Raw genomic sequence first — 23,938 nt, forward strand, 5'->3', positions numbered from 1 at the left:
CATGCCCAAGAGAGCACTAGAGCATTAAACAATGAAAGTAAATATAAAGCAAAGGAGATCAGAACCTGGACATAACTCAACCCTCTCCTTCACCCTTCTTTTAATTGTCTGTAAAGAATTATATGAATCTAGAATGTGGGCTGCATTGCAGCTCCATTGTTGGCTCAACCTATTTCAATTATGGGAATATGCTACAAATTCATACTATGATGGGATGGAAATTTGGCCAATTGCATCCCTACTATTACACATGTATGAATTAATCAAAATTTGGAACAAAACTTCGAGAAAGGAAAGAGGAGATGAAAATCCCATCAAGATGCAGAAGCACTTGATAAGATATCCTCATCTTCACCAAAAGGATAGTGCTCATACACTTCAAGTAATAGTTCCCTGCACGGTACAACAGCCCCAAGCTTAATGCAAGCCAAGAAAGCACCTGAGAGTTTCCGATGAAGACTGTAAGCCTCATCAGGGGGTGGTGTAAGCCTGTGCCTCAGCATTGTTGCCCCAAGGTTTGAAATGCTTTGAGTAATATTAGTGGAGCGGAAATCATAGCCACCAGGCTTTGAGAATGGCAATCCCACGACAAAACCAGCTTGAACATGAGCCTCCAGCATTACCTCTGATTCCTTTCCCGTGAGGAACCCAAGCCTCTTTGACATCTCAATAACTGCCTCTCTGTCATCATTTGCACAAGCCATAACCTGGTCAAACATGTACAAGGAAGGAATCCTTTAGTTCAAATGGTAGAACAATCAAATCTGAAGATGCCAAAAATTTAACAGTGTTCAACAAACTATTGTAACACAAGGTTGGACATCTTGCTGCATTAATAAGCTTAAAGTGAAATCACTTTAGAGATCAAACTATATAAATACATGTTTATGCAGGAAAAAACTAAAAGAAGAAAAAATATGATCCATAAAGGTCTGAGAAGTATAAATGGCCAGTTTTCAGCCTAAATGTCAACATGAAATAATTAATGCTCCATTCATACAGAGAATTGATGCCACAAGCACTTTGGAAGGGAACTGACCATTCTCAAATAGTCATCAACAAAACGTTTTGGATAATCTCGAGCTGCTCCAAAGTCAATGAGATTGATTGTTCTGGTGGCCTCATCATATAAGAAATTACTCCAATTAGGGTCAGTCTGCACCAGAGCAAACACAATGTTTAAGACAAGCAAGAAATCACTTCTTCAACAAGACTTCTAAAATGAAATAATGCAGAAGTTTAAGAGAGTATAAGAAGCAACCTCACAGAAAGGGCTAAACACATAGATCTACAAAGTTTTCTAAAAGGAAAATTCCAGTATCTGCTTGAATAGATTGCCATATGCTTAGAAAAAAATTTTGAGAAATATACTAACCAACCATTTTATAATCTTTAAAGTAACTCTAAACCTTAGATGAAAAAGCATAAATAACCTTTAGGAATTTAAATACTTTGTAAAGAGAAGTAGGAAATATAGAGAAACACACAATATAATAACCTCTTGAAAAAAGAAAACGAAATTAAAGAAAGCATGCCTGCATGAAGCGGAATACAAAAAGCTCCATTAATGTCAGTTGCAGCAACTTTCTCCCAACATAATTACGAGTTCCTTGGTTTAGTAATGCAACCTTGTCAATTGGAACTCCTGCAGCAAGTAAATAATATTTTCAAACTGAAAAATAGGGTTCACGAGATAATTCTATCAACTTTATCAACTGGAAACTGTTTTAGAGTACTGAATCACATTTATGCACTTTGATCTATCTGAAATTCCAGTTAAAAAATTTTCTTTTAAGCAATTAAGGAAATTGTCCTTGGAATAATTAGTAATATAGCACCATACCATTGAAACAAATGATTTAAGCAAAATAGGAACCCAAAAGACACAACATAATTACCATAGACAAGTTCTGTCGTTAAAACTCTTTTGCTTGAAATATCATCTATAACAAGTGGAACATAAAATCCCTCTCTGCTGGATAGCAGATCACAGAATCTTTTCTGATTGGATGCCTCCAAATTATAGTCACATTCACGAGATAATTCTTCTTTAGCCACCTGCAAGAATTCATGTAACGGACATAAACATGCAAATCTTCTTTTAAACACAGAATTTTCATTTGTTAAATGCCCCAGACTATCCTCCAATCACTTAATTCACATTCTCTAGCATCCAATACAGGACTGAGCACCATTTTTGAGGCATGAGAAAGTTAAGCACTGGAACCCACTACCCTGAGCAAAAAAGGTGCAGGAAAAGGATCAAACATTCATAAGAGAAAATACTCTAGTTATATACTGGGTGGGGCAAGTCTATATCTAAATGTGTCCATCATAGCACTAGCATTTAAGGCCAACCACTTACTTATTACAATACGCATACTAGGAAATTGAATAATAATGCAAGTTCATACAAGCATAACAGCCTACCTTCATTGCTCTATCAAGATAAAGTCCTTCAGGAATTAGATTTGTATAATCTAATAGAAGTTTCACGTTCTGAATGTCACTTTCAATGCTATCTGCCACACCAGGGTACTGAATTTTCATGGCTACATCCATACCATCCTTTGTGACAGCTTGGTGAACCTACAATTATAGAAAAACTGTAAGTCCAGGCTGGGTAACCATCAAAATGATATAAAAGGCCCTTGGAACGGGACAACAGTTGGTTCATCCAAATTAAACCATTGAGAAAAATATTCAATCTGAAATGATCAAACAGAGCAGTCTCATGGCAAAGAAAGAAAAAGTAAACAGACAAGCAAGCATTGTAAGAATTTGAAATGCTGATAGTAATAAAATAAGGAAAGCAAAAATCAAGAACTGCATTTCATATATACAAAAAAGAAACTACATGTAACTAGCATCAAACTAACTTTCAAAAAAAAAAAAAAAACTAGGCCAGAGACAAGTTAAAATGTATAATGCAGAAAATGATCACATAAAACACCAGCAAACTAAAACGAAGGTTGAAAAGAAGACCAAATCCTGAGCTTCACCAAGTTATCCATTTCAACCATATAACATCAATTCTAGAAAAAAAAAATAATGAGTAATTGATATTAATATGTTCACATCTTGATCAAAAGTTTGCACACAAAGACTCCTGCTAGCACAATCAATAAAAGAAGTAAAACATAGAAAGAGAAATATGGTACCTTACATGGTTACAAAGACTTAACATATAAGGGAACATCCTAGTCAGTGTGACAATGAAAACGACATGCAACTATTTTGGTTTACCTGGCCTATACTTGCAGCAGCCATGGGTTCATAATCAAAGCTAGTCAACTTTGAAGACCAATCACGGCCTAGTTCAGCATCCAAAACTTGATTGAGCTGGCTCCTTGGCATCACATCTGCCCCTTGACGCACAATATCCAGGGCAGTTAAGATCTACAGAAAATGAAAGAATTCAAAAATAAGATTATCCATTATGCCAAGTTTTATGGCCAAGTTGATTCAAGGAAAAGATATAAAACACAACCCTCTGCCTAAAATCCTCTTAACTGACTCCTTTAAAAGAACTACAAATGTATCTCTTCTCCTGAGCCAAATATCCCACTATCAAATTACATTCATACGACAGCGTTCTAACACATATAACAGAAAATTACCATACCGGAGCAGGAACAAGGGATTCATCCTGTATGCTTAACATCTGACCAATTTTTAAAGCCGCGCCACGCATCCTACAAAGCGCAAGGGCCAATCTTTCTGCATTTTGTTCAGACAAGAATGGTGAAATAGCAGATTGCTTGTCGTTTGAGTTTGGTGAACCATAGACAAGCCTCTTGGCAGATTCCTGAACTGTTCCCCAAGCAAGACCGGCTCCTAAAGCAGCAAAGCTTTTGATGTTATAAAAAGCACAAGTTAGCAAAATATAGCAGAAAAAAGAAAAATTTTGCAATAGCAATATAACTAAAACATTAAAAGAATACAAAAACAAAATTTACCCAAATGCTCTAGAAAATGGAGTAGCAGGAACTTTCCTTTCCCTCGGCCTCCGTCTCTTCAAATCTACTGGCGCCTCTGCCGCCACTTCACCGCCGTCAACATCGTGCTTATCATCCAAATTGGACTCACTTTCTCTCTCTAATCCATCATTACCAACCTTCTCTTCAAGAATCGTTTGATCATTACTGCTGACGACTTTTTCGCAATGGATTGGTTCATCTAGGGTGGGGTTCGCCGGTGCGACGCCGTTTGAGAAAGAATTTACATTGTCCTCGGCAACGCCATCGTTATTGCTGTTGAAGTAGACGACGGATTCTTTGGGCCTAGGGCTGGAGAACTCACGGACCGTACCTTTAGTTAGGCCCGTTAGGTCGGTCGCCGAGACTACAGCGTTTTTTATAGTGGAAGCGAGTAGGGTTTCGAGATCGCCTTTTTTGGCGTTCTCGATCGTTTGGGAGCGTTTGACGATCTCTTTGGCGATTAAAGAAAGGCCGTTCACCAGCCTCCCCAGCTGATTCAAAGAACTCATGGCACGTTTAATTCAAAACATCTTGTAATTTCTCCAAAAAGATTTCTGCTTCTGACTTCTTTTATGATTACAGCCCAAAAAAAAAAAAAAAAATATATATATATATATATATATATATATATATATAGTAAGTCGAAGAAATCTTGGGGTTTGAATTGAATGTAAATTATTTCTGTTCTAAAGTGAAGGCTTAAGACTACGCGGGTTTTGTCGTGTCCATGAAATTGGGAAGAAAGCAGAGTTGGCGACGTGGAGGCTTGTCGCTGTTTGTTTCAGGATGGACTGACCCAATGAGCCCAAACATGTTTGTTTTCTTAAAAAGCCAGAGCCTTTGCCCCAACATTTAAATCCACTCTTCTAGAGCTTGCCCTCAGCCCAAGCCCTACCAGTTCTGAGGTGCATTTCGATATTTATAATATATATAAAAATAAAATAACTGATCGGATCAATTGATGAACACTTATTATTTTTAATTGAATTAATTTTTTTTACACTTTATATTAAAATTATTTTATTTTTTACATTTGAAGGGTTTTTTTTTACTTTTATTTACTTCAGTAAAAATACTTGAAATCAATAATTTTTAACTTTTAATATTTAGAGGATATATTCATATAATATTTATCAAATATAATTTAATATTATTTTTTATCTATATATTCTTATTTTACGTGAACCTGAATCTATAATATTTAGACATTTCTTTCATATATGAATGTTTAAATTTCAATAAATATCGATCTAATACATTGAACAAAATAAAAAAGTCAATAAAGTCAACTCATTTCTCAATATACATAGCACACAGTTATAATTGAATAAACAATTAAATCAACTAAATTTGACAACCTTTAACCATTCATTTGATATATAAAAGATATATACTACTAGAAATTAGTAACTATTTTATATTGATAGGATATTTACATTATACTGTTGTCTTATATTTTACAATTGTTTATCTTAATTTGTCAATAGTATAAGTTATATACTCTTTTATTTCTTAATATTTTATTATACATCTAACAATCTTTGATAGAATTATTGTCTTATTTGAATAAGTATTGTTTGATAACCACATATGTTGGTACAGGTTTTCAGTAATTAAAACAAAAACAAATAACTATTTTCAATTAATATCAATTTATTTTTGTCTCTACTAACAAGAATCGTATATTTATGTGGTTCAGTAATATAATATAGCACAATAACAAAAACTAAAAAAATAAAAACAAATGTATATAGCAAAAGAAATAGCAAATTGTTACTAGAATTTAACATATCTAACAGTTGTGTAATAGTTTATATTCTCTTAACATTTAATTAAATACAAATCCTGCATCTAGAAAATTGATATACATCATTTAATAAAAATGAAAAATTCCAAATCACAAATGCTATTCATTTTGTTTGAACAATATATTTTTAATTGAAAAAAATTGCTAAATGTTTAACAGAATTATTATCTTTTTTGGTTAAGTACTCTTTTAAAAATATATATTTAGCAGCAACTTTTAGTGATTGAAACCAAAGCAAATAATTATTTTCAATTAATATCAATTTATCTTTTCTTTTACCAGCAAAAACCATACATTCATCTAGTTGACTAATATAACATAACTTTCCTTACAAACTCTTTTTAAAGTATCAAATTAAAGTCTACTCCAACGTAATCTATATTTCCTATAATCTTTTCCGTAACGTAGCGTAGCTACGTGCACCATCTTAGTCAAATATTAAAAATTGACAACAAATAGAATATCTGTTATTTTTTAGGTATTCGCATCTAAAATTACCGATTGAATCAAATTTGAATTAAATAATCATTACTCTTTAAATAGTTGAACCCATTAAATAATCGATTTTGCAAGTCTCTTTTGTGCGAGCAAAAAAGAAAATTTTTTACATCTAATATAAACAATTTACTAATAATTAAATATATAAAATCAAATCAAACAAACATTCGAACATTTGGCTCATTAGTTGGTGCATAATCCTCTACGTAAAGAGTAGAGTTTGAATCTCCCTTCTTCTAATTATAATATATATAAATATATATATATAATCAAACAATTCTTAAAATTCAAATTAACTCATAGTTAACAAGCAAATAAGTTATAGAATAAAACAAACATCAACTTCAATAAGTATAAGCAATCATAGCATTCATCTTCCTTGACAACAAATGTGTAAGTTTAATGTATAATTGAGCATGGTCCTACACAAATAAAATAAATGAGAAATTATGTCACTCTTAAGATCAGATATAATAGATTTTATTTCTGAAAAAACAAATGAAAATAAAAGTAGTATATTATTTGCCTTTTATGTCATTCTTTAAACAAATTTTCGAAACACACCAATGCTTTCAAAATCTCTACAAGAAGCCTACTTTTATGGTTACTCATGGCTCTCTCACTAATGTTAAAAGCTTACTCGAATGTAATTGTAAAAAAAGAAAAGCAAAAAAAAATTTTGACAATCATTTACAATACAGAATACTTTATTCTTTTTTTTTTTTTTAATTTTCACCAATTAAGAATATCAAAAACTTGAATGCATGGCACAACTGGCTCATGTTGGTAGGGATCTAATTTTGACTTCACTTGCACACCTATAGAAGAATTAACTAACAAATGCAACAACCTTGGAAAGATCTAGATTATTTAATAATTTATGCAATTATAATACTAATATTTAAATGATATTAAATGATAACATTAATTATTGGATAACATTAGTTGTTGTTATTGTTGTTGAAATAATATAAATTTTATTTATTAAATTCATTGTTATCTTTATTTAATTCTTAAAAATTATTTTGTATATTGAATTATTATATTTGCAACAATTTTAAATATTTCCCTTTTTAGTATGAAACAACATTACTTTTACCAAATATGTTGGTGGCGTTTGATATTTAACAATACAATGTGATTATAAGTAATGTGATGTAAGGAAAATAATATTACAGTGTTTGGTATATAAGTAAAATAATGATTAAAATACAGAAAAAATAACATTACAACGTTTGATTTACAATTGCTTTACTAAATATGTAATTTTAATTTTCAAAATTATCCCTATTTATTAAAATGCAAGTTTAATATACTTGTATTTTTTATTGTTAATTTTTATATAATATCATCTCTTAAATATATTTTTAATGTCATATATTTTATTTTCATTTCTTATTATAATCTTATACATTTTATTTTCATTTCTTTAATATAACTTTTTATATTATATATTTTATTTTAATTCCTTTTACCTATATTATATAAATTTTAATTTCTTATATTTTATTTTAATTTCTAATTCTTATATTATATATTTTATTTTAATTATAACATCACAAAATATCTTTAACAAAATAATAAAGTTAAAGGGTTATAATGTTTTTAATAACATTACAGAATGCAATGTAATTTAATTACATTGGTTTTGGACTGCGATCACGTTATATCACTTGACTGTAATTTAATTTAATTAAACACATTACAGAAAATATGCTCATACTTTTTTTCATACCAAATACTACCGTTTTATGTTTGACATGTATAGTGCTAATTGTTGTTGAGATTGATTGATGAGGAGAGCTGAGCACAAGATTATTTCTACGTTTTGGGTTTGGCCTTATTGAAAACAGCATAGATTGATTGCCTTCTCATGTCATGCAAGGCCATGTGGGATACAATAAAAAATGACTCAAAACATTTAAAACAACAAAAGGAAGAATGAAAGAGTGGAACATTAATTTGTTTATTTTGTCTCTACAATTGTGTAAGGATTCCTATCTCCAAAATCCAAATCATTTATTTTGTTTGTATGCTTGCTCTGGCATTGTTAGTCACCCAGTAACCATTACCAAAACTGTTTGTGGGGTAGTCATTGAGAGGATTAATGGCATATATATAACTCTTCAAACTTTATATGGAAAAACTGAGCATGTGAGGGCAAAAATCAACATTCAAATCTTACATAAGATTGGGTGGGTGCATGTCCTATCTCTTTCTACCACAATGCAGGAATGTGCTACGACCCATTACATTAATATTCATGATATATACTCTTTCCTCTTTGATTTTTTTTTTCTTTCTTTTTTCCCTTTTTAGTACCACTGCATTATGCCCTTATCTGCAAAGATTTTACAAATCTTGGACCAGAGAGGGGTTGATTGAATAAAGGCACTCCAACTAGTACTAAGATAAGTATATGCTTGGTTATACCGATCAAGTGCCGTAGCATACTTGAGTACAGCAGTGTTTTGACACTCCCTCGCTGTCAAAAGCAAGGAAATGTGTGACAGGCAAGACTTGGTTTTGGTTTTAAGTCATACTGCATTTACATTTTTTCATCAAAATATCCCCATCAGTTCTTGCTTTCCTGCGGCTGGTGCAAAGTTCCCAAGGGCAAAAAGTCTAGCCGGAACTGCAGAATCCAACAATGTTTGAGTGCATGTATTCCCTGCTCAAGGAACAGATTCGAATCCTCCTATCCCAAGATAAGAAAGGAAAATGTTTAAGCAACTTGTACTTTCCCTCAATGCCTCGTCCACCGATGACTGTTATAAGAAAATTACTCATTTGATTTATCGGTTTATCCCCTTTTTATTCATGCCAACAGGTAGATTCAGCTCACTTGCCCATCTTCTAGTTCAAGCAAATTATTGCTTTCAGCTCACGTGAAGAGTACCCCATTTGCGCTGGTTGAAATCGGTGGAGATAACAGATGAACAGTTGCGTAAGGACCAAAGAATAGATGGAGCAGTATATAATGCCATTTCCTCATTAATTTTGATAATTGAATATTTACTGCGATATGCTTTATTCTATATACCCTAGAAAGGAATTATACTCATCTTCAAAACCCCACTTCACTGTAGCTGACGAGCCCCTCACCCATATTCTGGATTCCAAGATTCCAGACCAACTTGAAACCATCCCTTAGTCTCCTTTCAGGATAAACAAATAAAGCCCCAATATTCTCATTTGCCAAAATGCAATGCAAATCATGCAACAACCTATTGTATTTTGGGACCATTTTTTTTTTGGCCCTCAAAGTTAGCTTTTTGAATTATTTTTTAACCAAAAAAATAACTTTTTTTTAATTTTAATTATTTTTAACCAAAAAAAAACTTTTTGAATAAAATTACCTTTATAAAAGCTTCTCATATTCAAGAGCACGTATCGAAAAAAATTTATTTATTTTTTTTTAAAATCAACACACACTATTCAAAAACAATGATATAGAGGTGCAAAAGTTAACAACAAAATATTTAAATTATATAAAAAGAAAGATGAAAAAAACAAGTATCATCATCATAATCATGCTCTCATACAAACAAATGAACAAATGAAAAAAAGAAAAAGAAAAAGAGAAGTGGAGACAAATCTATTTTGATTTTTCATGAGTCTTATGTTTTTTGTTTTTTAAGTTGGTGGAATTGCTGTGGAAGGATCCAAAGCCTTGATAATTGCAGCCTTAAGGATGCACTAGTGGTATGCCGTTGTTGTAAAAATTTTGACAAAAGGACCAACCCAAAAAACCTAAAAAAAAATTATTGTTACACGTTATGTTTAAGATGTTTAATTCCAAGAGTTTATATCCTAGTGAAATATAAAAATGGATTGTAAGTTACATGTCATGTTTAAAAAATAATATTATTATATACCATATTCAAAAAAATGTTGTCACACATCATGTTGAAAAAAATATTATTACATACCATGTTTAAGGTGTTTAACTCCAAAAGTTGTGTCCTAGTGAAATACAAAGATGGAAACCAAGTTACACGCCATGTTGAGAAAAAATTATTACACTTCATATTAAAAAAAAGTTATTATATGCCATATTTAAGATATTTAACTCTAAAAGTTTATGTCCTAGTGAAATACAAAGATAGAGACCAAGTTATACGCCATATTAAAAAAAATTGTTACACGTTATGTTAAAAAAAAAGTTATTATATGCTAAGTTTAAGGTATTTAACTCTAATAGTTTATATCCTAATAAAATATAAAGATAGAGACCAAGTTACACACCGTATTGAAAAAAAATGGTTGTTACAAGTTATGTTGAAAAAAAATTTATTACACGCCATATTTAAAATATTTAACTCCAAGAGTTTTATATCCTAATGAAATGCAAAGATAAAAATCAAGTTACATATCATGTCTAAATTATGCCATATTCAATAGATTTATTACATGCCAAGTGCATTAGAGTTGCTACATGCAAGCATGGTGTGTAACAACTTTAAGCAGTGTTTTAATTTATAGATTTCACTTATATAACTTCAACCCATCAACTTTGGGATTCTATGGATGTAAATTAATAAACCCAAGAACATGTATTGATGTCATCTCTGCTCTTTGATTTGTAAATCGATGACGATATGGAGAGAAATAGACAGAACGAGATAGTGATTGTGGTAAAATTAGAAAAAGCTAGATAACGAAAGAAAGAAATCGAGAGCACAACAGACAAATGTAGGAGAAAGAAATTAATAAAATTAAAGAGAGCTGGATGGCAAAAGAGAGAAATCTAAAGCACAACAGACAGATGCCAAAGAGAGAAATTAGAAGAAAAAATTGTGATAAATAGTTTAATTTATCTTAAATGGCTTTAAAAGCATTTTTATCTAAGTCATGACAAAAATTGGGTAGAAACAACTAACTTTATAGTAAGGGCTATTTTTGAATTGGCTTTATGAAGTTGACTATTTCTCACAATTTCTTCTTTAAAAAATAGCCCACAATATAAAGTTAACTGTTTTAATCTAATTTTTGCCATGACTTGACAAAAATGTCTTTGAAGCCATTTTAGATAAATTAAACCATTTACAATTTTCCCTTCTAATTTCTTTCTCCGACATCTGTCTGCTATACTTTTGATTTCTCTCTCTCCCCATCCAACTCTCTGTAATTTTATCAATTTCTCTCTCTCTCATATCTTTCTGTAGTGCTCTCAATTTCTCTCTCCTGCCATCTAGCTCTCTTTAATTTTACCACCATCGTCATCTTTCTTTGTTTATTTCTTATCATATCACCGTTGATTTACAAATCAATGAGTAGAGATGATATCAATGTATATTCTTGAATTTATTGATTTACATTCATAAAACCCCAATATTGATGGGTTTAAGTTATATAAGTAAAATCAGTAAATTATAACACTGTATAGAGTTTTTACACATCATACTTGCATGTAACAACTTTAATGCACTTGACGTATAACAAATCTATTGAATATGATATAGTTTAAACATGACATGTAACTTGATCTCTATCTTTGTATTTCACTATGACATAAATTCTTGGAGTTAAACTCCTTAAACATGGCGTGTAATAACTTTTTTCTTCAACATAGCTTGTAACAATTTTTTTTTTCAATATGGCGTGCAACTTGATTTTTATCTTTATATTTAACTAGAACCTAAACTATTGGAGTTAAACACAGCATGTAATAACTTTTTTTTTCAACATGGCCTGTAACAATATTTTTTTCAATATAATGTATAACTTGGTCTCTATCTTTGAATTTCACTAGAATATAAGCTCTTGGAGTTAAATACTTTAAACATGGCATGTAATAACTTTTTTTTTTCAACATGACGTGTAATAACTTGTTTTTCAACATAGTGTGTAACTTGATTTCTATCTTCATATTTCATTAAGACAGAAACTCTTAGGATATGTTTGGTTTGTAGAACGGAATAGGGTGGAAATGGAATAACCATTTCATGGGAATAGAACAAAGGAGGAATAGTTATTTTGTAGTTTGATTCGTGGGAATGAAATAAGATAAGAATTGCTGTTATGACTTATTTTAATGTTTGTTTTGTAAGAATAGTTTTAGAAATAACCAAGGAATAAATGATAAATGATAAAAATACCATTTATTATAATATATGATTATTTTATTTTTAAAATATTAAACATTTATAATTAAAATTTTAAATATTATTTTTTATAATTTATAATTAAAAATTTTAATTTAATTTTAAAATATAAAATATTAATTTTTAGTTTTTCTTTTTTTTTTGTTAATTCCATTTTAGTATTTTTGTATTTTTTTCTTTTCTTTCTTTCAATGGCTAACCATCGAAGTTGTGGCCGGCGTAATGGAGTGCCAACCTGGCGCTCCTTATGGCAAAATCTGGTTGCTAGAGTGCCAAATTGGCACTTTTCATAGTCGGATACGATGGGGAATGCTAATTGATACTTCTCGCAATTGACATCGGTGCCATGCTGCCTTTCATTTAGGGACTTTAGAGAGAGAAGAGGAGAGGTAGAAGATGAGTAGAGGAAAAAAAATATGAAAAAAGAAGAAATTATATATTATATGTGATGATAATTTTTAAATTTATTTAAAGGTAATTTTGTCTAATAAAATTTTTTATTTATTCTCCACTCTTGGAATAGCTATTACCAAGGTCTCCGTTGGTAATGACTATTCAGGTTTCTTCAAGAATGAACATTTCAAAGAATGGTCATTACTTTAAAGCAAACAAGTTTTGAGATTTTTTCATAGCAACCTCTCCAACTAAAAAAAAATAAAATAAAAGACTCATAGTAAACCATAACAGCTTTGTCTCCTTTTTTCTTTTTTTTTTTTAATACTATTTGTTTGCTTGTGTGTATGAAAAAATGATTATGATGATAACCCTTTTTTGTTCTTTTTTATCTCTATTTTTTATATAATTTAAATATTTTGTTGTTAACTTTTGCATCTCTATATCATTGTTCCAGAGTAATAGTGATGTTGATTTTTTTAAAAAATATTTTTTTCAATATATGCACTTGAATATGAAAAAGTTTTATTGAAAGTAATTTTATCTAAAAATCTTTTATCTTAATTAAAACTGTCAAAATTAAAAAGAGATTTGTTTTTAAACATACATTATCTTTTAGAGCTAAAAAAATAATGTTACCACTTATCATAATTTTTTTTTATATTTTTTGTTAGTTGACATTTACAAAGATAAGTGGTGGCCATCATGCATCGGAACACATGGTATTCTTTTTATTTGGGGACCAACGTCAATATTCTCTGTACAAAAAAAGTTGGGGTGACAAGAGTTCTTCTTAAAGCAGCTTACAGTACAATCACTGGAAAATGACAGGTAACAAAAAGCAGGACGACTTTGGCAATTCCGAATCATACATTTTTCTTTTAGTTGGCACGTAATTCCTGATCATATTAAAACAAAGAAAACTATAGTCACCACCTCAGCCATTTCAGCGTCCTTTCAACACGTCTATACGTCATTCAACTGGGATGGGGTCATCCTTCCTTGAGTTCGTATAAATAGGCCCCATCAGCCACTACTCCGATCGTGCATCGGAGCTGTTTTATTTTCATTCTACTGGTTTAGGTATTTGTTTAACGATGGCGCTATGATTTTTTTAATGTTTTCTTGTTGATTTGTTTTCTTCTATACAGTGTTTAAGACTGTTCTCTCTGGGATTATGTGGTTAATGTTGATGGGGTTGCCTTGCTTTCATCACAAATTTAAGTGGAATTTGTTGAATATGCTGTCATTTTGAAAACCAAGAAAAAGGTTGTCTCGTCTATGTCATTAAGCTCCAAGCTCCAAGCTCTAAGATCTTAGCCTTTGCTCTTCCATAGCTCCTCTTGATGGGTTCATTACGTCTCTCTCAGTTTCTTGAATCTCATTTCATCACTTTATTTTCTTGAAGACAATCTCCCCATGTTTTAATCTGTTAACAATTTGGAAACCAAATCGGACTTTAATGCTAAAGTGCTTATAAGTGCAGGGTTAAGATTATCCTGGCAGTATCTGATGAACTTTTTTACAGGTACATTCATGAAGATGGACGCTGTTGGGAGAGCCACTGGAACTAAATATGAATGCTTGCTCTTTGGTATGTTATAGCACGATTAATCTCTCCATTAAGAACAGAATCATGTGATATATCTAGCTGCTTTTGCTCAACCCTCCCCTGTTTTAAGGCATCTAGAATTATTTCTGATTTATGAGGTTTCAATTATGATTTACAGACATGGATGATACTCTATACCCCTTAAGCACAGGTGTCAACTTGGCTTGCCGCAAGAACATAGAAGGTATGACCCTAAAAAGCAAACATGATTACTTCAGATTTTTTTTTTTTGGGCCATAATCATGTTATAAGCAATTTGACTTGTTTTAATTGCAGAATTTATGCTGCAATACCTGAATATTGAAGAAAGTGAAGTACCAAGAATGTGCTTGGAATTATACAGGGAATATGGAACAACAATGGCTGGTTTAAAGGTGAATGAGAGTTTATCTTGCCCTAAATTCCCTGCTCCTGTTAGTTTATTATTTTTGGGTCCCCGTTTCTGACAAAAATATGCATCTGAAAAGTTGAGTTACAAATGCCCACTTTCAGGCTCTTGGTTATGAATTTGACAACGACGAGTTTCACGCGTATGTTCATGGAAGATTGCCATACGAAACACTGAGGTCTGATCCGGTGTTAAGAAACCTTCTGCTTTCCATGCCCCAGCGGAAAATAGTAAGTGAAGACTGTGAAGTTGAATTCCTTCTAGCTGATCGAAATAAAGTTCACTGAAAAACATTCTGCATCTTGGCTGTTCTAAGATGTCTCGTGATGCTTTCAGATCTTCACGAATGCTGATAAGGCACATGCAAGTCAAGTTCTTAGAAGGTTGGGCTTGGAAGATTGCTTTGAAGGAATCATCTGCTTTGAAACTCTTAACCCTCCTCTTGAACCAGCTGATTTCATGGATGCGCTGGATGATAATCAAGTTCTGGCAGGAGCAGACCTAGAGCCCAACACTGCTGACAGAACTGATGCCAGCTGTGTCAATTCCAACTCACCAATTCTCTGTAAACCCTCACTGGAAGCTTTTGAAGCTGCCATTCGGATTGCGAATGTCAATCCAAAGAAAACGGTAAAGACTCAATCCTTCTTGAATTTGTACAAATTTTGGCCTCTACCCCTTTTAAAACTATGTAAATGATTCATGGATTGCCCATCCTTTTTTTATTTTTTCAGATTTTCTTTGATGATAGTGCTCGAAACATCGGGAGTGGAAAAGCAGCAGGGCTTCACACAGTTATAGTAAGCTGCCTTTCGTTTTTGTATGGCATTCACAGCATCTAAAAACCTGCCGGAACAATTATCTTGAATGGCTAAACATAAACAAGCAAAAGCATAAAGCATTGGTTCTATTTGCTACCATTAACACTCAGCGTTCAGTTTTAGCTAACATTGGAGAATACTGATGGCAGGTGGGGAGCTCGGTACTGGTGCCTGGTGCAGACTATGCCTTGAGTAGCATCCACAATATCAAAGAAGCAATACCTGAGATATGCGAAGGTGAAGAGGAGCAGATGGAGCAAGTTATCCAATCTGCTGCAGTTGAAACTGTCGTCCTTGCATAGAAAGTTGAAAATTCCTGGTTTTGAAGGGAGGCTATCCTTGTTATATTATGTACATGGGAAGTATTCATGTTAAGCTTACTATATAAATGACCGAAGCTCTGTAATATCCACATGTACTTAGAATGTAAGATATGTATCTTTATGATTCATGTACTTAGCTAAATTTATGGCAATGAAGACAATGGAGAGAAATAGATTGAAATTAATAAAATAAGATGCTACATTAAGAGAAGAATTTTCATGGGATCTGCAAGCTTTATTGCCCTAAAAAATGAGAATCACAATAGCAAACCCCTGCCAAGAGCTTACAGAGTATCATCCAAAATTCTCTCAGCTACAATGAATGCTGATTCTTATACATGATTTTCATGCTTGTTACATGAACAGCATATCAGCCGTCCAGTGGTAGCTCCCCACAGTTAACAATTCTGCAGGGCACCCGAGGGCTGTCTGACCTGCTTGTCTCTTGAGATTCTAGTTTGCGCACAACATCCATTCCATCAACAACATGTCCAAAAACAACATGTCGATTGTCCAGCCATGGAGTCTGTAAAACACAAAAACACAACATTACATGTAAAGTTTGAACCAAATAACCAACTTAAGCTAACAAAATTGTGTGTATGAATATTTAAGCTCTCCAAGAATAAAAAGTAGCACTCGAGCATTTGGCTCATTGGTTGGTACATGATTCCCTGCCTAGAGAGAAGGATTTGAATTCCCCTTCCCTCAATTAAAAAAAAAATAAGTAAGTGATTTGGGCAGCATGATTGATTAGCAAGACATATCAGCAGCGCACAGTCAGCATTAAGCTATAAGCAGATAATGCACACATAAGTCAGAATCCAATCCAAAAGGTTATACTAATAAGATATAATCCCAATCACAGAGCAAGAGTAGTTCTAGTAGACGTTCATACCTTTTTGGTTATCAAAAATGACCATAAAAGCACAACTTCCAACAAATATAATGGATTTCAAATTGGAATAGTGCAACCAGATACATCATGTACAAAAAAGAATAAGGCAGCCGCAGCTAGATCACCTTTACAGTGCAAATGAAGAATTGGCTCCCATTGGTATCAGGACCTGCATTGGCCATGCTTAATACTCCAGGTCCAACATGCTTCACTGCAGCCAACAACCTCAAATATCAGTACACTCTAGCACTCATTACGATATCCCATAACCTAACAGCCCCAATATAAACTCCAAAATTTTTGAACAAAAAGATGCGAAGTGCATAATTTTTGCACGCTCTTTATTATTACAGCACAACTTACAGTCAAAATTCTCATCTTCAAACCTGGACCCATAAATACTTCGTCCTCCAGTTCCCTGCAGCCAGAAAATGAACCAGTTTTCTGCTTAGCAATGAGAAGTATTTTTAAAAGGTATATATCTTTAGAAAGTATTGAGACGAAAGCAAGAGAGAGTTTACATTTCCGTTTGTAAAATCACCTCCCTGGATCATGAAATCTTTAATAATTCGATGGAAGGAACATCCTTTGTAACCATACCCTTTCTCTCCTGCAACAACAACATCAACAAAAAATATGTTGATCTAATGAACATAGTTCCGGGAAGATAAGAATAAAACTGGTTTGAAAGAGTGAATATAGAAGTCTAGGCATAGCTTGCCTGTGCAGAGGGCACGGAAGTTCTCAACAGTTCTTGGAACAACATCCCCAAAAAGGCCCATCACAATTCTACCAACAGGTTCACCTCCAACTTCAACATCAAAGAAGCACTTGGTTGTCACTTTTGATTGCAACGCTACATCCTAAATTAAATCCAAATATGTGTAAGAAGCTGAACAGTGAACACTGAACCAAATGTAAACCAACAGAGCTCAAATTGCACATTTCAGATGTATTACTTTTCCATTTTACAGAAACTAATGATAAAGACTTACATTTGCGATCGAGTTGCAAACCATTCTCCGGTATTTAAAGGAAGGAGATTTAGAAAGTTGGGTAACAGGGAAACATGTTGAATAGTTTAATTTCGATGTTAAGGCTCTTCCAGGCGAGATCAAAGTTTGACTCTGGGAGTAACCTGACCGCGAATTTATCATAAGCGGCCTATGCACGTTTGAAATATCTTGACCCTGTAGGAATGAAAGGAAAATGCAGGACAAGTCAAACACTTCAATGGGAGAAAATCGAAGTAGGAAAAACTTTCCCAGCAAAACTGACCTGGAAAGTTAGGCGAGTGATATGGACCATCTGCAATGAGAAGCCGCAGGCCATTTTACTGTGGTTGAATGGGGAAAAGAGTCCTCTGTTATTGGGGCGTCTAGTAAGAAAAGAAAGTGTATTTCGATAAGGCTGTCACTCTCTCTCCCTCGGTCTCCACTGCAGAAAGAGAGAGATATCTGGTGGTTGGGAATGGGTTGGTATTGTGGTTAACGCGCGGCTCGATTTCCACATCGTTTTCACCGGCGCGATTCTCAAAATATCCGCCGCACGGCCCACTCCCAGCTTCATTTTTCTTGGTTTTGGGCTGGGCCCATGAGCTCTTACAAAAAAATAAAAGGCCTCAATATAAGAGATATAAGGCCTTTTATTTATATATTCAAATGTACCGCTGATTATGTTATATATTGTGGCACTATATTTTATATATATATAAATAAAATATGAAATTAATATATATTAATAAAGATAATTATTTAAAAATAAAAGATGAATCACAATATCATTTACAAATTACATTGTAATGTGTAAAGATAAATTTTTAAAAATGAAAAGATATTGTGATAATGCATCAAACTTATTCAAAGTGAACTTGTTTATCAAACTTGCACTTGTTTGATCCTTTGCAGTGCTATCATGTGTAGACAATATTCTTACTAACAGATCTATATAATGCATTGTTAAGATTTTTTTTTGTTACTTCATGCATTGTAATAAAAAAAAGTGATAAAAAAGATAAAAATTGTAAATATAATTAGTAAAAAAAATTAAATATTAAGAAAAATAAAAACAAAAAAATTTAAAAAGAGAGAAAAAAGAAAAACTACAAAAAATTCAATCTCAATTTTTTCCCAATTAAAAATTAAACTAAGAAAACCGCCCATTCTTTTTGCTCAATTTTTCCTTTTGTTTTTTTTTTTTTCTGTTTTTCCTCCTCCATCGCCCTCTCAACCCAGACTTACCTTTCTCTCAGATACGTCATCATCTCCTTCCCCTTCTTTTACCCTTTTCCTTACCTTTCCTTTTTTGTATCAAATCTGATTATTTCACCTAATTTTTTTCAAATTTTTTCTTTTTCTTATTCTTCTTTCTTTTTCTACCTTTATCCTTATTATTTTCTACCCTTTACACCTCAACCAAAACCACTTTGACCCCCAACCCTTCATATGTTAACTTTTTTATTTTCTTTAATTCTTTTATCTAATTAAGTATTATTATACATAGATTTTTACTTTCTTATATTAATAAATTTTCTTCTCAATCAAATTAAATAGATATTTTGAAATCAATTATGGTGTGTCAACTATTTTATTTACATGCTAATATTAAAAAAACAATTAAAGAAACTTAAACTATTATAACATTATGCAAAATTAATTGCACATTCAATTCTTTTTTTTAACGTTTTTTTGTTAGAAAAATTTATGAAACAAATGAAAATAAAATAAAGTAAGTAAAATAGTAAAAAGTCTGAGGCGTGATATCACTATCCTTACGGATAATTTTCACCTCTTTAGAGTACAAAAATCAATGCAAAAGGATTGTAATAGTTATCCTCCAAAATTTAATAAACTCTTCCTTATAGCTTGCACAAACTAGTAAGGGATAGTAGGAACAGTAGAAAGATTTTTCTGAAAAAATAAAACCTAGCAAGAAATAAAGGAAAATAGAGAAAAAGTGTGCAGAAAAGTTTTAGAGGAGAGTATGCAGAAGAGCTTTAGGGGAGATGAAAGGCTCTATGTGTGTTGTGACTAAGGCAGGGAGGCTGTATTTAAAGGCAGAGCAAAGAGTTAATGTTAAGAATATCAACATAAAATCAGTACAAAATCAAAATAAATCAAGATGCTCAGTCAAATAACGTTTAACAAATATCCAATTAAACAAAGTTATATCAAGCAACAATTCAGCAAATATTTTGAAAAATAAGACTAAGTCAGATAAGGTTAAAAAACTTAGTCATTAAGACTATTTCAACTACTACAAGCTGAGAACAAAAGAAAAATAAAGCCCGAGAAATATTCTGAAAAATAAGACTAAGTTAAATAAGGTTAAAAGACTTAGTCATTAAGAGTATTTAAAGGCAGAGCAAAGAGTTAATGTTAAGAATATCAACATAAAATCAGTACAAAATCAAAATAAATCAAGATGCTCAGTCAAATAACGTTTAACAAATATCCAATTAAACAAAGTTATATCAAGCAACAATTCAGCAAATATTTTGAAAAATAAGACTAAGTCAGATAAGGTTAAAAAACTTAGTCATTAAGACTATTTCAACTACTACAAGCTGAGAACAAAAGAAAAATAAAGCCCGAGAAATATTCTGAAAAATAAGACTAAGTTAAATAAGGTTAAAAGACTTAGTCATTAAGAGTATTTCAACTACTACAAGTTGAGAAGAAAAGAAAAATAAAGCCAAGTTACAAAAGGTTCACTTGGGCTTAGTCCATGTGTATACTCACGCGCAAGGGGAGAATCTGCATTTTCTCAAAGCTTAACTCAATCTCGTATGCACATGAGTCTACTCCTTTTTCCTTGCTTGCAACAAGCCCATAATGCGTTTTTATATATAAGGTACTTACCTCTCTTATACCTTAGCAATGTGGGATGTTGAAACTTTATAAAATACACTATTTTCCAACAATCTTCCACATATTTCATAAGGTTTCATAGGAAGTTTTTGCTGGGCTAAATTTCATTTAAGTGTAATGTACCATGACCAATGCTTTTTAAGCTATGAACCACCTTAAAGAGAATGAAACATAAATCACAGAATTTTGGTAAAGTTTATAACTTATATAAACCAAAAATCCTTTATGTGAAATATAGTTTTCATTAATCACATTACACCCCCATAATTTTCGCTGTTCAACGCAATTTTGCGCAAATAGGCCATATGCGTATCTAGTTATTCATAAGTGCTCTAGAGAATTTACCACAATCCTGATAGAAATTGCCCCACTTCACACTTATATATGTGATTCCATCAAACGTATACTGCAGTATAATACACTACCCATAAGGGATATGGTATTCATTAAGAGTTTAACTCAACATCTCCTATATTGCAGTTTTGCACCATTTACATACCATAGGAGGGACAATAATTTTAATAGTGCATCAATTTATCAACAAACAATTTATTATTACTCATGAACCTAATTCATGTGATCTCCAATCATATAGGTTGAGTTACTATTATTTGTTGATTTTCTCAATTAGCTTAATTCTCATTCCCCTCGATGTATCATTAATCAATTTTCTTCCCAAGGATTTAGTCAAAAAATCGGCTAAATTTAGTTTTGATGTCACATATTTAATGGAAATAACTTCATCTCTAAGCAACTGTTTTATAACATCATGTCTCAAACGAATATGCCTATTCTTACCATTAAAAGTTTTATTTTATTTCTGAGTAAAACCCTTTGCAACTAATTTGGCTTTGTATTTCTCAATAAAATCATCAAGATTAAATTTCTTTTAAAAATCCATTTGCAACTAAATGGTTTGGCTCCAAGTGGTAAATCAATTGATTTTCAAGTTTGATTTTGTAAAATCTAATCAATCTCATTTTGTATTGCTTTTTTCCAAAATAAACTTTTTTTGGAAGAAATTGCATCAGCATAAGTTAAAGGAACATTATTTACAAGATAAGCATAAAAATTATTACCAAAAGAAATTTCTTTCCTTAGTCTTTTACCCCTTCTCAAATCATCATTCTGTTTTTCAAAATAGTTTTACTAAAAAGTGTATGAAAAATTGTATCAGTTTTTAATGAAAAAATATTCTCAAAAAATTCAACATTTTTTGTTTCAACAATTATATTATTGTTAAGAACATTACTTTTTAATACAAGAAATCTATATGCAGCATTATGTTCAACATAAACCATAAACATGCATTCGGTTGTCTCAAAGCTAATTTTTCTCTTCTTAAAATCAGGAAGCATTACTTTAGTAAAACACCTCCACACTTTTAAATATTTTAGGTTAGGAGAATAGTTTTTTCATAATTCATAAGGTGTCCTAGCAGTTTTCTTATAAGAAATTTTATTTTGAATATAACATACGGATAATAAATTTTCACCCCTATAAATTTTCATGTGCATTAGAACTAACGAGCATAAAGTTTATCATTTCTTTGAATGTTCTATTTTCCTTTTAGCTACACCATTTGATTTAAGGGAGTATGGAAGAGTAATTTCATAAATTATTCTTTCATTTTCACAAATATTATTAATTGGTATATATTCACCCCCTCTATCTGATTTAACCCTTTTTGTCTTTTTGTTCAGTTAATTTTCTATCTCAGCTTATACTTAATAAACATGTCAAAACCTTCATCTTTATGCCTAAGTAAATAAACTTTAAAAAATCTAGAATAATCGTCAATAAATGTAACATAGTATTACTTACTACCTCTAGTCATAGTTTGTTTTAAATCTTTTAAGTCAGCATGAATCAAACTTAATAATTCAAATTCTCTATTTACTTAAATACAAGTTTTCTTAGTTGATTTTATTTCAGTACATATTGCACACTTATTAAAGCATCTATTTTTAATACTAGAAATTAAACCTAGTAATTACATTTTCTTAATATGGGGAATGCTAATATTTTCTTAATATAGGGAATGCTAACCTAGTCTATCATGCCATAAATCAACATAGTCAATCATGTAAGTAGAAAAACTAGTATTTTCATTCAAAACATTTGAAATGTTAAGTACAAAGAATGCCTGATTGCAATATTCCTTACCCACAAACACATTATTTTTTGTTATTACGATCTTGTCAAATTCAAATGACACTTTCACCCCAACCTTGGCTAATAAGGCCACAGAAACTAAGTTTGCCCTTATATTGGGAACATATAAAGCATTATTTAGAGCTAGGATCTTGCTAGATGTGAGCTTGAGAAAGACTTTCCTTTTGCCAAGAACTTGAGCAATTCAATAATCATCAAGATATATTATCTCTTCTCCTTCTCTCATTGGGAAATAATAGATAAAGGCATTTTTATTTGCACAAATATGCCTAGTAGCACTTGAGTCTACCACCCATTCGTTCACACTGACCACCATATTGACTTGGGAAATGACTGCAGTTATTATATCATCAGATTCATTTGCTTTGACCAAGTTTACTTTTGGATTAGTAGGTTTGTCATTTCTTTTTGCTCTCTTCTTGCATTATGCTGCATGATACCCTGGCTTTTCACAAACAAAACAACTACCCTTCTTTTTGAAGGTGGGATGAGAAGCTTTGGGTTTATAATCATGCTTATGAGGATACCTCTATTGACACTAGGTTCTGCCTTATATCAGATTGGCTTTAGTTATAACTTCCTTAGCTTTGGAGGCCTTAATCTCCCTCTAAGTTGTGTCTTCAATAATGATGTGCACAATTAAGTCTACAAATGACAATTGTTTTTTCTTGTGCTTCAGTTGTTGCTTATAGCTATTTTAAGATTCTGGCAACATCTCAATTAGCAACCTAACAACGAACTCTTCTTGCAAGTTGATTTTTTTAGCCTTCAAATCATCCACCAGCTTGTGATATCCATTGATCTGATTCTTGATGTCTTTGTCATCTATCATCTTTTAGCGATTGAAGTTGCCAATCATGAACTTCTGTTTTCCAACATCTTTAGCAGTGTATTTGACAATCATTGACTCCCATATTTACTTTACTTCTTTGTAGATACTGTATATCCAATAGCTTATTAGAAAGTGTGCTAATGATCTTATGCTTGCATACCTTGTTTGCGTGCATCCATAGTTTCAACATCTTGACATCATCTAGCTTGGAGTCAATTAGCGCAAAAGCCACCTC

The 23,938-nt window shown here is 31.8% G+C and overlaps 3 protein-coding genes across 5 annotated transcripts; 1 reads left to right on the forward strand and 2 right to left on the reverse strand.

The window, feature by feature from the left end:
- Window positions 1–66: 66 nt before the first annotated feature.
- On the reverse strand, window positions 67–4,581 carry ABC1 (ABC transporter 1). The gene is made up of 8 exons (XM_007051266.3): window positions 3,960–4,581; window positions 3,626–3,851; window positions 3,247–3,399; window positions 2,431–2,589; window positions 1,899–2,058; window positions 1,536–1,645; window positions 1,040–1,156; window positions 67–707 (listed from the first exon to the last, which is right to left on the reverse strand). Exons 1-8 carry the CDS (start codon window positions 4,487–4,489, stop codon window positions 315–317), a joined length of 1,848 nt encoding a protein of 615 aa, XP_007051328.3. The 5' UTR covers window positions 4,490–4,581; the 3' UTR covers window positions 67–314.
- Window positions 4,582–13,729: 9,148 nt separating this feature from the next.
- On the forward strand, window positions 13,730–16,143 carry LOC18613830 (Haloacid dehalogenase-like hydrolase (HAD) superfamily protein). Of its 3 annotated transcripts, none has more exons than XM_007051267.3 (8): window positions 13,730–13,868; window positions 14,314–14,379; window positions 14,516–14,581; window positions 14,674–14,771; window positions 14,890–15,015; window positions 15,122–15,415; window positions 15,520–15,585; window positions 15,756–16,143. In XM_007051267.3, exons 2-8 carry the CDS (start codon window positions 14,322–14,324, stop codon window positions 15,906–15,908), a joined length of 861 nt encoding a protein of 286 aa, XP_007051329.3. In that variant the 5' UTR covers window positions 13,730–13,868; window positions 14,314–14,321; the 3' UTR covers window positions 15,909–16,143. The 3 variants fall into 3 exon arrangements, with proteins under 3 accessions (XP_007051329.3, XP_017969311.2, XP_017969312.2); XM_018113822.2 differs by lacking the exon at window positions 13,730–13,868 and adding an exon at window positions 14,010–14,144; XM_018113823.2 differs by lacking the exon at window positions 13,730–13,868 and adding an exon at window positions 14,045–14,135.
- On the reverse strand, window positions 16,091–18,291 carry ROC4 (rotamase CYP 4). The gene is made up of 7 exons (XM_007051268.3): window positions 18,106–18,291; window positions 17,823–18,017; window positions 17,549–17,690; window positions 17,349–17,437; window positions 17,191–17,245; window positions 16,953–17,038; window positions 16,091–16,455 (listed from the first exon to the last, which is right to left on the reverse strand). The coding sequence occupies exons 1-7, from the start codon at window positions 18,157–18,159 to the stop codon at window positions 16,300–16,302; spliced, it is 777 nt and encodes a 258-aa protein (XP_007051330.3). The 5' UTR covers window positions 18,160–18,291; the 3' UTR covers window positions 16,091–16,299.
- Window positions 18,292–23,938: the final 5,647 nt, after the last annotated feature.

The sequence above is a fragment of the Theobroma cacao genome, chromosome 1, assembly GCF_053813885.1.
Source record: "Theobroma cacao isolate CCN51 chromosome 1, ASM5381388v1, whole genome shotgun sequence".
Taxonomy (NCBI): domain Eukaryota; kingdom Viridiplantae; phylum Streptophyta; class Magnoliopsida; order Malvales; family Malvaceae; genus Theobroma; species Theobroma cacao.

Coding starts and splice junctions, on each gene's coding strand:
- ABC1 (XM_007051266.3), bottom strand. CDS start 4,489: ATGAGTTCTTTGAATCAGCTGGGGAGGCTGGTGAACGGCCTTTCTTTA. Junction 3,852..3,959: donor CCATTTTCTAGAGCATTTGG/GTAAATTTTGTT, acceptor TAACATCAAAAG/CTTTGCTGCTTTAGGAGCCG. Junction 2,590..3,246: donor CTGCTGCAAGTATAGGCCAG/GTAAACCAAAAT, acceptor CTATAATTGTAG/GTTCACCAAGCTGTCACAAA.
- ROC4 (XM_007051268.3), bottom strand. CDS start 18,159: ATGGCCTGCGGCTTCTCATTGCAGATGGTCCATATCACTCGCCTAACT. Junction 17,246..17,348: donor GTGATTTTACAAACGGAAAT/GTAAACTCTCTC, acceptor TTCTGGCTGCAG/GGAACTGGAGGACGAAGTAT. Junction 16,456..16,952: donor TCTTCATTTGCACTGTAAAG/GTGATCTAGCTG, acceptor TGTGTTTTACAG/ACTCCATGGCTGGACAATCG.
- LOC18613830 (XM_018113822.2), top strand. Junction 14,380..14,515: donor ATATGAATGCTTGCTCTTTG/GTATGTTATAGC, acceptor TATGATTTACAG/ACATGGATGATACTCTATAC. Junction 14,772..14,889: donor CAACAATGGCTGGTTTAAAG/GTGAATGAGAGT, acceptor GCCCACTTTCAG/GCTCTTGGTTATGAATTTGA.